At 37.0% G+C, this 12,790-nt stretch overlaps 1 protein-coding gene and 1 non-coding gene across 3 annotated transcripts in view; both read right to left on the bottom strand.

Annotated features, from left to right (window-relative positions):
• The window catches only part of DNAAF6 (dynein axonemal assembly factor 6), a 40,568-nt gene that overhangs the window by 639 nt on the left and 27,139 nt on the right, over positions 1 to 12,790 (bottom strand). For both annotated transcript variants that reach the window (XM_061179042.1, XM_061179040.1), the window contains exon 6: positions 4,118 to 4,203. In XM_061179042.1, coding sequence (XP_061035025.1) covers positions 4,118 to 4,203 — 86 coding nt within the window. The remainder of the gene's footprint in view (positions 1 to 4,117; positions 4,204 to 12,790) is intronic.
• On the bottom strand, positions 719 to 791 carry TRNAK-UUU (transfer RNA lysine (anticodon UUU)). Its single transcript has one exon. It is a non-coding gene; the product is annotated as a tRNA-Lys (tRNA).

The raw sequence follows: 12,790 nt of genomic DNA, 5'->3' as shown, positions 1-12,790 counted from the left end.
AATGATTTCAATACCAGATCAATGAAAGTGCTTTTCTCTGCCTGCTTCTGTTCTTTCTACTATACATTGACAAAAATTTCCTGTGAGAGATTGCTGAGTGTAATTTGCAGTTTATGGCTCAGTTGCTGGATAACTGTATGCTTTAGAGGCATGGTTGGGATGAGACATGCATAATTCTGTCATAGTGGGATGAATCTGAACTATGCATAGGGTCGGCACATGCTGGTATCTGAAGAAAATTAAATACATGAAACACTTGTTACCTCACATTCTCAGTAGAGAAGGCTTGAGTATCTCCGTAAAAAGTGGACAGAAAAGCTCTTTTAGAAGGTATAAGATCCAAATCAGTATAGGAAATGTGGTAATCTTTAGGGGTACTTATTGAATACTTGTACAAAAACTAGTATTTGAAAACAAAGCCCTTGAAAATCAATTGCTTCTTTGCTCATTTGCAAAGACCTAAGTTCAGGAAACTGGGCTCATTAAAAGTATTTATCACACATCTCTGGAACCTATAGGAGAAATTTTCTGTTACTCTTGTTCCATTCCAGATATTTGGGGTAGGAGAAACAACTCTCTCCACTTGAAGTAATGAAATCGCGATGTTTTTAAATATACCCTGTAATATTTGGCATCTCAAAAAAAAATGGGTGCAAAAACCATTTAGAGTCCTTTTTTTTTTTTTTTTGGCCATGCTGCACAGCTTGCAGGATCTTAGTTCCCTGACCAGGGATTGAACCTGGGCCCACGGCAGTAAAAGCACCAAGTCCTAACCACTGGACCACCAGGGAATTCCCAAGAGTCCATCTTTTTAAAGTTGTTTACACTATAGGTTGTACTAGAGTTAGATTTGCTTTATCCCTTATTCTACAAATGATAGTATATTCTTTTTTAAAAGAAAGCAAAGCTCAGTGGTGGTAGCTTCATTGCACTAAAAGACAACTAAAATCAGCTGAAGAAGGAGTTCCAATGATAATGTGCACTTCTCTATCCAGAGAGAAATAAATTCAAAAGAGACAGTGGCCATTGGAATGATCCATCTATCCCTGCATTTTTGTCTAGTCCTTAGTAGTACAGCTTCCCATACTAAAATTTTGAGTAGAAACTGTGCAACTTATTTAGGCTCTTAGAAGAAGGAAAATACTGTCTGATATCTGAAGTGAGAGTTATATTTTAAACAATATAAAATTCTACTAATACTTAATCATATACAATTCATTGAAGAACAGGACTGTATTTTATTTCGGTGTCCCCCCAGTGTCTAGCGGACTTCATAAATGTTTGTTGACTGAATGAATAAACGAATGAAAAGCAAACAGGTCACCACAAAATGATATTTGAATAACTGGTATAAATTAGTACTATAATAAAATATGAATGAACATTTAAACCCAATCCCTCTGCCTCTACTTTGAAAATATATTTGCCTTTTAAGAAGCTACAGTTTAGTCACTGATCAAATGTTTATCCAGTGTTAATTTTCATTAGAAATTATTTAAATGCAAACAACAATATATGAAAGTAAAACCCCAAAATTATCTGTACAGTGAACTCTATAGACTCACATGTTTACATTTATATTAGAGAATTCAAGTTGATGTTTCTTGCAAGAGATTTAAATAAAGGACAACCTTGTTCTGTGCATATTCACATAATGCACTTTTTATTTTATGTAGTTAATAAATTATTTGATTTACATATCTGGGATAAAAAAGGACATGGCCTTTTTAAGGTTTCCTATTGGAGACATAACTATTTTCAAAGAAAGTGCAGAAATAGCTACTGAGCTGCAATTCACTATTCCATTTAGAAAACATTTTTTTAGGTGTTTACGTCTTTGAACATCAGTCAACTCTCAATCTATTGGGTTGGCCAAAAAGTTCGTTCGAGTTTTCTCGTAAGATGTTACGCAAAAACCCGAAAAAACTTTTTGGCCAATGCAATAAATCAGAGGAGCACAGCAAAGGTGAGATAATCTAAAGCAACACACAACCAAAAATTAACTCATATTTGTCTTCAGAGTGTGTTTTTATTATCACATTCAAGGAATTCATTTATGATATTCTTAGAATTCATCTTAAAAACTAATGAAACCCCATATGAAGATGAAGTCAGGAGATTCTGAGACATTATACAATTTTCCCTATCTTTCTTCCTTTCTATCTCCTCCATGTTGGGAATCTACATACCAAAACAACGTTGTAAAAAATGAAGAATTCAGCAAACAGTTTTATTTCTTTTCGATCTACAATGCTAAAATTCTGAGTTTTATTTATAATTTTAATGCCATTGACTATCAATAGACTGATATTACTAGTCAATTCAGTTAAAATAAATTCACTTGTTTTGCCTTACAGATACATGAGCAGAATGTCCGCTCTTATCTTTCTTGGAGCCGGTAAGCATAGTGTTACAGGTGTCAAAGTTAGAAACTAAAGAAAGTAGATGTGACTATTAATAAACTAAAAAACAAGACACATTTCCAATAATACAATTTCAGGTAATAGCATGGCTCCAAAGCATGTTCAAGTGTTTAGGAAAAGTGATAAAAACTTTAATTCTATCTTCTGTCTTCTATATTAATTAATGAATCTTTTTCTTAAGAGACAGTACATTCATGCACTGAGCATTTAATGTATAAGTACTGTAAGATCCAAATGACCTAGTGCAGCCTACATTCAATGTGGAAAAATATCTGTGTGTGAGTCTTTCATTTAGTGGGCTCTGATAAATGTCTGGAATGACAGCATAGCCAGAGCAGCTGCCTAAAGATGGATGGAGACAGGGAGAACTGCTAGGGGAACGGAAATTAACTCCACAGTGTGTAGATATGTGTGTGCTTTTAACAAGTGCACAAATATCATGAAAAATTGACTGTTCATTTAACCAACTTTCCTTGCAAATGTTGTGTGGAAGAGTAAATGCGTGTATAACATGTAATGGAAAAAAATTACAATACTCCTTGAAGTGAATGGTAGGAATAAGGAATGTAATTTTTATAACATGAGACATTTTTTTTGAGTGAATACATTTTTGAAATTATATTAAGTAATGAGAAAATATTTGATATGTTTTCATCTGTAGATCATTTGGGGTTAAATGCATCTACTGTAGAAATCAAGGTTAAGCTATGCATGTTATGTTGGGTTGTTTACACACAGAAGTCTTTTGTACCAGAGATCCAGTTTTGTTATTTTCTTGAAGCCCTACAATCAACAAAGGAGAATTATAGGTACTGATAATGGAAGGAAGAGAATGTGCTAGGAGCTGACTCTGCTCCCCGCACCCAGTTTGAAATGTCTATGAGTTACAAAGAAACACTGCACTCAACCAAAGTGTGCTCATGCTATACATCCAGGTGAAAAGTGAACAAAGCAGTGAGATATTTAGACATTTTCTCTAGCACTTGCCAGGTTCTATCGATTCCCTCCTTATAGAGTTAGTTTTGAGAGACAGGGCTGATTTATCCAGGTTTCAAGATAAACATTTTTATCAGAATTTTACCGTATACATTGTGTTTGGGGAACATGATTTGAACTTGTATAATAACAAGACTATTTTGAAAATATCAAACGTTTAATTGAATTATTCCATTATCATCTGCATTATTTTTAAATGTATTCATGCAACTTGAGGATCTAGTGATAAATTAGCTGTTAGAATTTTTGTTTTAAGCAATTGATAAGACTTTTTGCTTATTTTTAGATGAATATAATCAAATTTAACCTTAGAGCCCCACAGTATCCAATACGCTTAAAGATTGCTTCTTTCATGCCATCACTGTACCAGAAAGCCACATGCAAGACTTACAACTTAAGAGGTTTTCACCTCTAGCTATTTTTCCTGACAGATAAGCAAGCTGTATCTGAATGTCAAGGACTATGTCTTGGTGGTATCAACCTACTCCAAATGTATGCATGTAAAGTAGGAAAAAATCTAGGTATTTACAAATATATGTTTATATTACCTAGATCAAACATCTGAATGATTGACTTTTTCACTTTTCTTCAGACTTTAGGAGTGAAAGAAAATAATTACGTACACTTTTATAAAGGATATTGACTAAAGATTCATTAATATTATAATATTCATTATTCTAGTTCTAAGTTTTACTCACTTATTAGGAGTACGGAGGTCAAGGGTCATTTCCTGAATGTTGATTTCAATTTCAGAAAGGTTCGTATTTGGCAGTTTAATTTTAATCTGAAAGAGAAAATGAAAAATACCGTTGTCTTGAGGAACAGTTAATTTGAAGAGTGCAGTAAAATATGGGGGAATGAGAAGTAATATTTATTTAATGCTGACTATGTGCCAGACTATGCTCTTTCCTCGTAACAATCTTGAGAAGCAGTGATTATTACCCCCATTTTACAGATGGAGAAACCAAGATACAGAAAAGTTTAGTGAGTGACCCAAGGCAACTGTCCGTAATTTGACTAAGATCTATCTGCCTCCAAAGCTATTATAGAAACACTTTGGTTACATGCCTGTACATTCATTGCTTGAAGGTGTATACTAGTGCACCTGCTAGAGTTGGGGACCTTCAACTACTTTTATATCACTGGGTACTTTGTATAAAGAGTGGTTAGTTCTCATGTTGGGTGTGGGTTGGTGATGCCATGTTGTAGTCTCCTGGTATAAACTCCCATACACATTTCCTGGAGAAATGTAGGGGTCCAGAAAAGTTGTTAACAGAACAAAAGAGAAATAACAATATGACCCCTACACAAAAATGGGACTATTTATTGATTTAGTAAGATTTCACTTAAAACTGTTTCATCTCAATTATGAGCTAGAAGACTTGAAATATTGGACATCTGGTGAGTTCAGAGCTGGAATAGCAAACATAAAAGCAACAGGTTATAAAGGAAATACATATCAAATAAGTAGTGGGAAAAATTGGAAATCCTTATAAGAAGCTTAAAATAGGCAATAGTGTTTTTGTGATATAAAGTATGTGAATAAATACATGTCTGTGAGTTATATTTTACTTTATTAAATCTGTATATAAACAAACATTTGTAAATAGAGCTCTACAGGTCCTACTATCTAAATATATCCTTTAGTTAATATTTTCATTAAACAAAGAATTACCTCCTAATTTATATTTTGAAAATTCAAATCTTCTTAATTAGACATGCTTTTAATGAGAGAAATAGAACATTTCTCAAAGAGGTAGTTATAGGGGCTCTACCTCAAATTAAATGAGCAGTCTACTGGACAAGAAAGACCTATTCTTACTTCAATAACATTCAGATCTGATAGTCAGGTTGAGATGTTCTTTAGTTGCAGGATGACTCATTTCACCTGGACTAAGAAGTACAAATATTTGTTTCTTTAGTTTGAAATGTTTATCTCTTTCAAGGTAAAAAATTATTTCCCCAGGGTTGAAATGACATTTGAGTAAGGAAAAAAAAATTATGACAAGTGAAATTTAGATACAACTTTTGGATAGAACTTCAAAGTGGTTCTTAAAACTGTTTGCAACTCTAGTTAAGGGTAATTCAGAAACAACTCATTAATTTTTCCTCTTGAGGAAATTAAAATTGTGTACTAAAATGGTTTCAGAGGAGGGACAGGAGAAGGAACAAATTAAGTTCCTTAATGGTACACATTAATATCTCATAAAGTAGAAGATTCAATGAAGAGTCAACAGAAAAACTCCTCCTGAAACATGAATCAGACTTCTTCAGAAATACTTTTATTGAATACCTGGAAAATAGACATTGTTATTATTGACTTCGAACTGACTGTACCCAAGACCTTACTTGTCCAGTATTAGTAAATACAGTATGTCACTGACCAGACAAAGGGATTGATGTTCCTCTCTTTACATAGGAGGCAAACTGAATTCATTTCAAAGAAAAATTATTGTAATAGGTAAACTAATGAAAATTGCTAAAAATGTCATTGGGAAACTTTCAACCTTTTGGGAGCTCAACCTTTGGAGTCAAACTTGGGCTTGAATTCTGGTTCTGTCACATATTATTGTTTATTAGTTATCTATTGTTGTATAACCAAAACCAATTATTCCTCCTCCCCCCTTAATTTAATGGCTCAAAACAACAATAAACTTTTATTATCTTACACATTTTTCATAGGTTAGGAATTCAGGAGTGGCTTAGCTAGGTAGTTCTGGCTTAGTTAGGGTCTATCATGAGGTTGTGGTTAAAATACTGGCTGAGCTGCAGACATCTGAAGGCTTTACTGGGGCTAGAGAATCTGCATCCAAGATGGCTCACTCACATGGCTGTTGGCAAGAGGGCTCAGTGTTAGGGGAACCACTGACCAAAACCACCCGCCCTGGCCAGGCCCGACAGTAACCACTTGCATGAGTTATCTTACAACAGGAGGTCCTGGTAAGGAATGCGGAACTAACAAGCTGCTACCAACCGAAGAATTCGGGAAAGGTTAAAAGGAGACGCCAGTCCATATGCCCTACCAACCTCCCAGAATCCTCCTCGCTGGAATCCATCTTGGCTGAGCCATGCATACACCAGCAAGAAGGACCCTGAGTCAGAGTGACTGGCCAGAGACAACCCGGAAACTAGCCCCATTACCATAAAACCTGAGGCTGGAAGCCATGTGGCAGAGCAGTTCTCCTGGGTTCCCTTACCCTGCTGCTTTCCGCCCAGGTGCCCCTCCCCAATAAAGTCTCTTGCTTTGTCAGCACGTGTGTCTCCTTGGACAATTCATTTCTGAGTGTTAGACAAGAGCCCACTCTTGGGCCCTGGAAGGGGTCCCCCTTCCTGCAACATCTGTTCTTCACCACATGGATTTCTCCATAGGACTTAGGGCCCTGAGTGTCCTTACGACACAACAGCTGTCTTCTCCCCAGAGTGAATGATCCAAAAGTGTGAGACAGAAACCATGCCTTTTTAAAAAATGTAGCCTCAGAAATTATACGCTTTCATTTCTGTAATATCTTACTGGTTATACAGGTCAGCGCCATTCGATGTGAGAGGGGACTACACAAAGGGATGAATATCAGGAGATGAGAATCATTGCGGGCCATCTCAAAGCCTGGCTACCACCATACCCAACACTAACTTCAATTTACACTTCTGCCTTCCGGCCTTATGAATAAAAAGTAACAGGAAAAGAGTCCACTAATTTAAAGTTTGTGAGATCCCTTTTTCCCGTGTTCATCCTGTCTTCGGGCAAGTAGTTGAAACTACTCCTTTAGTCTCTCTAGGAATTCACTTTGGGGCTTTCCTGGAAATGGGTAAATGTAGGTCAGATTACTTACAAATTGTTTTTCATTGTCATTCATTTATTCTCCTCTATGTGTTGTAACAGAGCTGGCTTAATATGCCAAAACCTTTGGGGTGGGGTCATTAATGTGAGATTATCATTTTGAGTTTTAAATTTCCTCTTTATTGTATTTTTCTTATGCTAAATTTATATGACAAGGTGGTTCTTAAAGACATTATATTCCTATAATCTGTAAGTCATTAATACAGGCTCCCCAGGTCCTCTGATGAGTGTCTTCTTTGATCATATTTTAAGTTGTTTGAAAATTGAAATGAGAAGGCCAAACAGCAAGTGTTCGTTGGAGATCAACCATTTTAGGCTTCCTCCTGAACTGTCACTTCCTGAATGCCAGAACAAAAGAATAAGTGATACATACCTTATATATATAACTTGACCAGTCTATGCTACCTACTGAAATTTTAGTGAAGCTTAAGATGTACAGAAAAATTTGGCCTGTCACTTTGGAAGATAGTCTTACTTTACAGGTTCTAGATATTGTAAAAATATTTTCATTTGACAGAAGTACAGCAACTACCTCCAATATACTTGATTTTTAGCAAAGAAATTAAGACTATATGAGTTTCCATTTGAAACATAACAACATTAGGAAACTTTGATTAACAGAAAAAGTTTGGGTAGGACCCATTCTGAATTGCTTCAGTGATTTAATTTCCCATTGTTTAACTACGGAAACACATGTGAGATACTTTTTCCATTGCAGCCATAATAAATATTTTATAAAAACTCTCAGGAACAATGATAATCTATAGGAAAGTAAAAAAATTTAAAGGTGATGGATCACCCCTACTTTGAAATTGTATAAGTATTTACCTCTGGAGAATAAAAATATAGAGGTATGTGTTCTCCAAAACTAGGACACAAAACCAACAGATGTCTTTTAATATTAATGGATACATTTTCTATAAAGTTACCATGGTGAAACATTCCAGTACTATATGGCCATGTCTGTTTCATAAGATCATGGAGCATGACTCCTCTCCTCTCACAGGAGTCAAGAGTAAGCTCAGCTCATTCTGGAGTAAGAACACTCATCTACAGGACCTTCATACTTCTACTGTTACCCACACTCATCCCCAAACACAGCCTCACCACCGTTATCTGTCTTGAGACTACCAGAACTAAATTCATTATACTTTTTTTTTTTTTTTGGCTGTGTTGGGTCTTCGTTTCTGTGCGAGGGCTTTCTCTAGTTGCGGCAAGCGGGGGGCCACTCTTCATCACGGTTCGCGGGCCTCCCACTGTCGCGGCCTCTCTTGTTGCGGAGCACAGGCTCCAGACGCGCAGGCTCAGTAGTTGTGGCTCACGGGTCTAGTTGCTCCGTGGCATGTGGGATCTTCCCAGACCAGGGCTCGAACCCGTGTCCCCTGCATTGGCAGGCAGATTCTCAACCACTGCGCCACCAGGGAAGCCCTAAATTCATTATACTTTTATCTCTATGTGTCAAAATACAGGAAGCCTCAGATTTCCAAGTCCTTCCTTATCACCTAATAATTACCGTCTGGTCTTCTATATTGTTTCCATTTCCTACCCCTTACCAACTCATGTAACCCTTCCATTAGGTCTTCTGGAACACATAGTACAACATACCTTATTTCATAAGCCTCTTTTAATATTCTCTGCAATTTTTCTTAGTTTAACTGAAATCTGGATCTCCCTTGATGACAGATTCCCGTATAGTCTTCTCAATTTGTGCCTATTTTTTTTCCCTCTCAATCCCCTTATATCGCCGGGCCTGCCCCCTTCCTTCCAGCTTTTTAAAATAAATCTCATGTCTTTCACACTATACCACCAATTACCCTCTTTGTTGCAATCATCTACCAATTCCTGAGTCAGACCTCCCACCCCAATTTCTCTAAGAATAGTTCTTTGTTCTCCACTGATATTTCTACCATTAACTGCTATCTTAAGTATTGGTGATTTAAATATCCACTTACATAACATTTCCACCATCCTAGCCTCACTTCCTGATGAGGTGAGATGCCTTCAGGTCTTTGAACAAATATTGCCTTCTCAGTGAGGTCTTCCCTGACCACGCTATTTAAAGTTGCAGCCACTACCTACACTAGTATTCCATATCACCGCCCCTTGCTCTTTTCCCCTTCACAGCATTAATCACCTTCCAACGTACAATAAAATTTATGCATTTATTTTGTTCATTTCTCTCTCCCACTAGAACGTATGCTCTGTGAGCACAGTGATATTAGAACAGTACCTGGCACATGATAGGTACTCAATAAATATTTGTTGAGTAAATGAATAAGTGAATTTATGCAAAGATGTTTCAATATTAAGAAATTGAATTTACCAATAGATCAAAAGTAAAAATATCATATGATTTCCACAAATCTTAAAAAGACATTTAATCAAATTCATCATCTATTCCTGCTTAGAACTCTTAATAAAAATCAGAATAGATGAATAGTTCCTTAACACACAAGCCAAAATTCAATATCGGGCTGGATGAGGAAACATTAGAAACATTCTAACTGAAGGGAGAAATAAGAAATAATACCATTATTTACCACCATTATTTAATGTAGTTCTGGATGCACTAACTCATGCAATTAAACAGGAAAGAGGCCTTCCCTGTTGGCGCAGTGGTTGAGAATCCACCTGCTAATGCAGGGGACATGGGTTCGAGCCCTGGTCCGGGAAGATCCCACATGCCGTGGAGCAACTAAGCCCGTGCGCCACAACTACTGAGCCCGCGTGCCACAACTACTGAAGCCCACATGCCTAGAGCCCGTGCTCCACAGCAGAAGCCACCGCAATGAGAAGCCCACGCACTGCAACAAAGAGTAGCCCCCGCTCGCTGCAACTAGAGAAAGCCCACGCGCAGCAACGAAGACCCAACGCAGCCAAAAATAAATTAATTAAAAATAAACAGGCAAGAAATAGGAGGTAAAATTATCATTATCTGAGGGAAGAGCATTCCAACTGGAATGAACAGCAAGAATCAGGAAATAACTTGACATACTGAAGGAACAGAATGAAGGCCAGGGTGGCTAGAACATAATGAAAAAGGAAGAAAATGTGGTATTAGATGAAACCGAAAAAGTAGGTAGAGGTCAGATCACATAGAGCCTCATAGATTAAGATAAAGATTTTGGATTTTGTTCTAAGTGCAATAGGAAGCCATTGGGGGTTCTGGGCAAAGAAGTGATGTGACCTGATATATCACTTTTTAAAAAGGATTTCTCTGGACACTGTGTAAAGTTTTCAAGGGAGCAAGAGTGGAAGGAGGGAGATGAATCAAGAGAGAATCATAATGGTCCAGGTGAGAGATGATGGTGGTTTGAAAGATGATGGTAGTTGTGGTGATAATGACAATTAGGTGGATTTCGAATATATTTTAAAAGTAGAGCCAATAAGACTTGCTGATGAATTGCATATGAGGTATAAAGGAAAGAGAAATAAGGAATGATTTAAGTTTTTAGCTTGTGCAATTGGGTGAATGTTGTTGCCATCTCCTGAGATGAGGAAGATCAGTAAGAAAGAGGTTTGGGGAAGACAAGAGTTCTATTTTGGACATGTTAGGTTTGAGTTGCCTATTAAACAAGTGGGCAATGTCAAGTAAGTGGTGGGTTATATGAATCTGAAGCTCACGGGAGAGGTCAAGACTAGAGAGATAAATAGTATTTAAAGCCATGGGACTAGATGGAAAGAGAATAGAGAAAAAAAAAGACATAGGTATTTTTCACAGACCTAGAGAACTTCAGGCAGGAGAAGAAGAGCCAGTGATCTGGGACCAAAGAAGATGAGAAACGTCCAGTGATTTGGGAGGAAAACAAGGAGAGAGTGAGGTCATTAAAGAGAAAAAAGTGTTTCAAGAAGGAAGGAGTAATCAACAGGGTGGAATACTGCTGAGTGGTCACTCTCATGTCTTCAATCTCTCTTTTTCTAATTTTGTCCAGGACAACTCTTCATTTTTCAGGACTGTCCCTCTTATTGCAGAATCTAGAGCATCCCTGGCCCCTGAGTACTAAATGTCAATAACACCCTATAGCCAAAAATGCGTCCACCCATTTCTGTAGGTCCCCTAAGGGCCCATACCATGACTACTTCTTTACGGTTTGTTCATTAAGTCTAGTGACACGTAGTAGGCAGTCAATAAATACTACATGAGTAAATGAATGGATTCTTGTCATCAACTGAAAAGCATTCTTAAGTCTCTCCTATCCTAAAAAAAAAAATCCCTAAACCGGGCCTCCTCTTCAACAAACCATCTCCTCTCTCTCCTCCCTTTCACTGCTAAACTTTCTCAAAGAACAATCTATATTTGCTGCCTTCTCTTCCTCAATTCCTATCCACTTCTCAGCTTTCTGCAACCCAGTGTTGGCCCCTACCATGCCTCTGAAGCTGCTCTCTTCCAGAAATCACCAAAGTCTTCTTAACTGATGAATCTAAAAATTTCTTCTACATCCTAATCCTGCTTTACTTTTCTACAGCGGGAGATACTATTATGGTTTTCCCCATCTCTGCATATCCTTCTGAGTTCCTCTTCCTTTATCCATCCCTCAAATATTTGTGTTTTCTATGGTCAATCTGTGAATCTGCTTGCATAGATTCAGAAGTTTCTGCCAGTTCTGGTTCAAGGATTCTGGACCGTGTAATTAAAATATTTGATGAAACCTCCTCAAAATGACATAATCAGAATGTAAAATTACTGATTTTGTTACCAAGTAATATGTATAAGATCTCTTTCACCCTTATTTAATGCCTGACCTTAAGCCCATCTCAAACTCCCTCTCCCTCTCTCTTACCTCTCTGTCTTTCTCAATCTCTATCTGTGCATCTCTCTCTCTCTCTCTCTCTCATTTTCGAGGACTTTTATTTTCAACTCTACTAATTTTGGTATTATTTAAAATTTTAAATATATATAAATTCCATCATCAGAAATATATTAAGTCTATACAATTACATTAGCTTTTAAGGAGGGTATTCATCCCCCTACCATCGTTATGGAAAAATATTATGATATTAACTATAAATGTATCTATATTACTGAAAGAACTATCAGAAATTTAATTGAAGGTTTACTGTGCTGCCTGGAGCTGATAATAAGGAATTGTATTACAGATGAAATATCCTTCTCCCTGACACACAGTCTGATAAATAACCAGTCAGGTAAGGTTAGCATAATCAGAAAGCCTACCATAAAAATGTGTCCATCCTCCAGAATTTTAAATGGGAAAGAGAATCCACTCCATTATCAAGCAGCCAAATCTGTTTATTCATAAGGAGTAAATGAAAATGACTGTTTTAACCTTAAGAGAGAAATCGGGATTTGAGAAGCATGCCATTAAAGAAAGAAGTGAATTCTCAGAGGACGTGCAGACACTTTGCTCAGAATGATTGATAGCTCTTTCTGAGATGAATATGTGTGATCAAACATGTGACTCTTGGTTGTGTCTGCCAGATGGTGACTGACTCCTATGCCATCCCTGACTCTCACCCCATTCCCAGTGAGGTTTAAAGATGGAGTAAGGCTCATATCCCAGTGAGGAGGTGACAA

Source organism: Eubalaena glacialis, chromosome X, assembly GCF_028564815.1.
Source record: "Eubalaena glacialis isolate mEubGla1 chromosome X, mEubGla1.1.hap2.+ XY, whole genome shotgun sequence".
In the NCBI taxonomy this organism is placed as follows: Eukaryota; Metazoa; Chordata; class Mammalia; order Artiodactyla; family Balaenidae; genus Eubalaena; species Eubalaena glacialis.
Note: the sequence above shows the minus strand (reverse complement) of the source record. Positions and strands in the feature narration are given on the sequence as shown.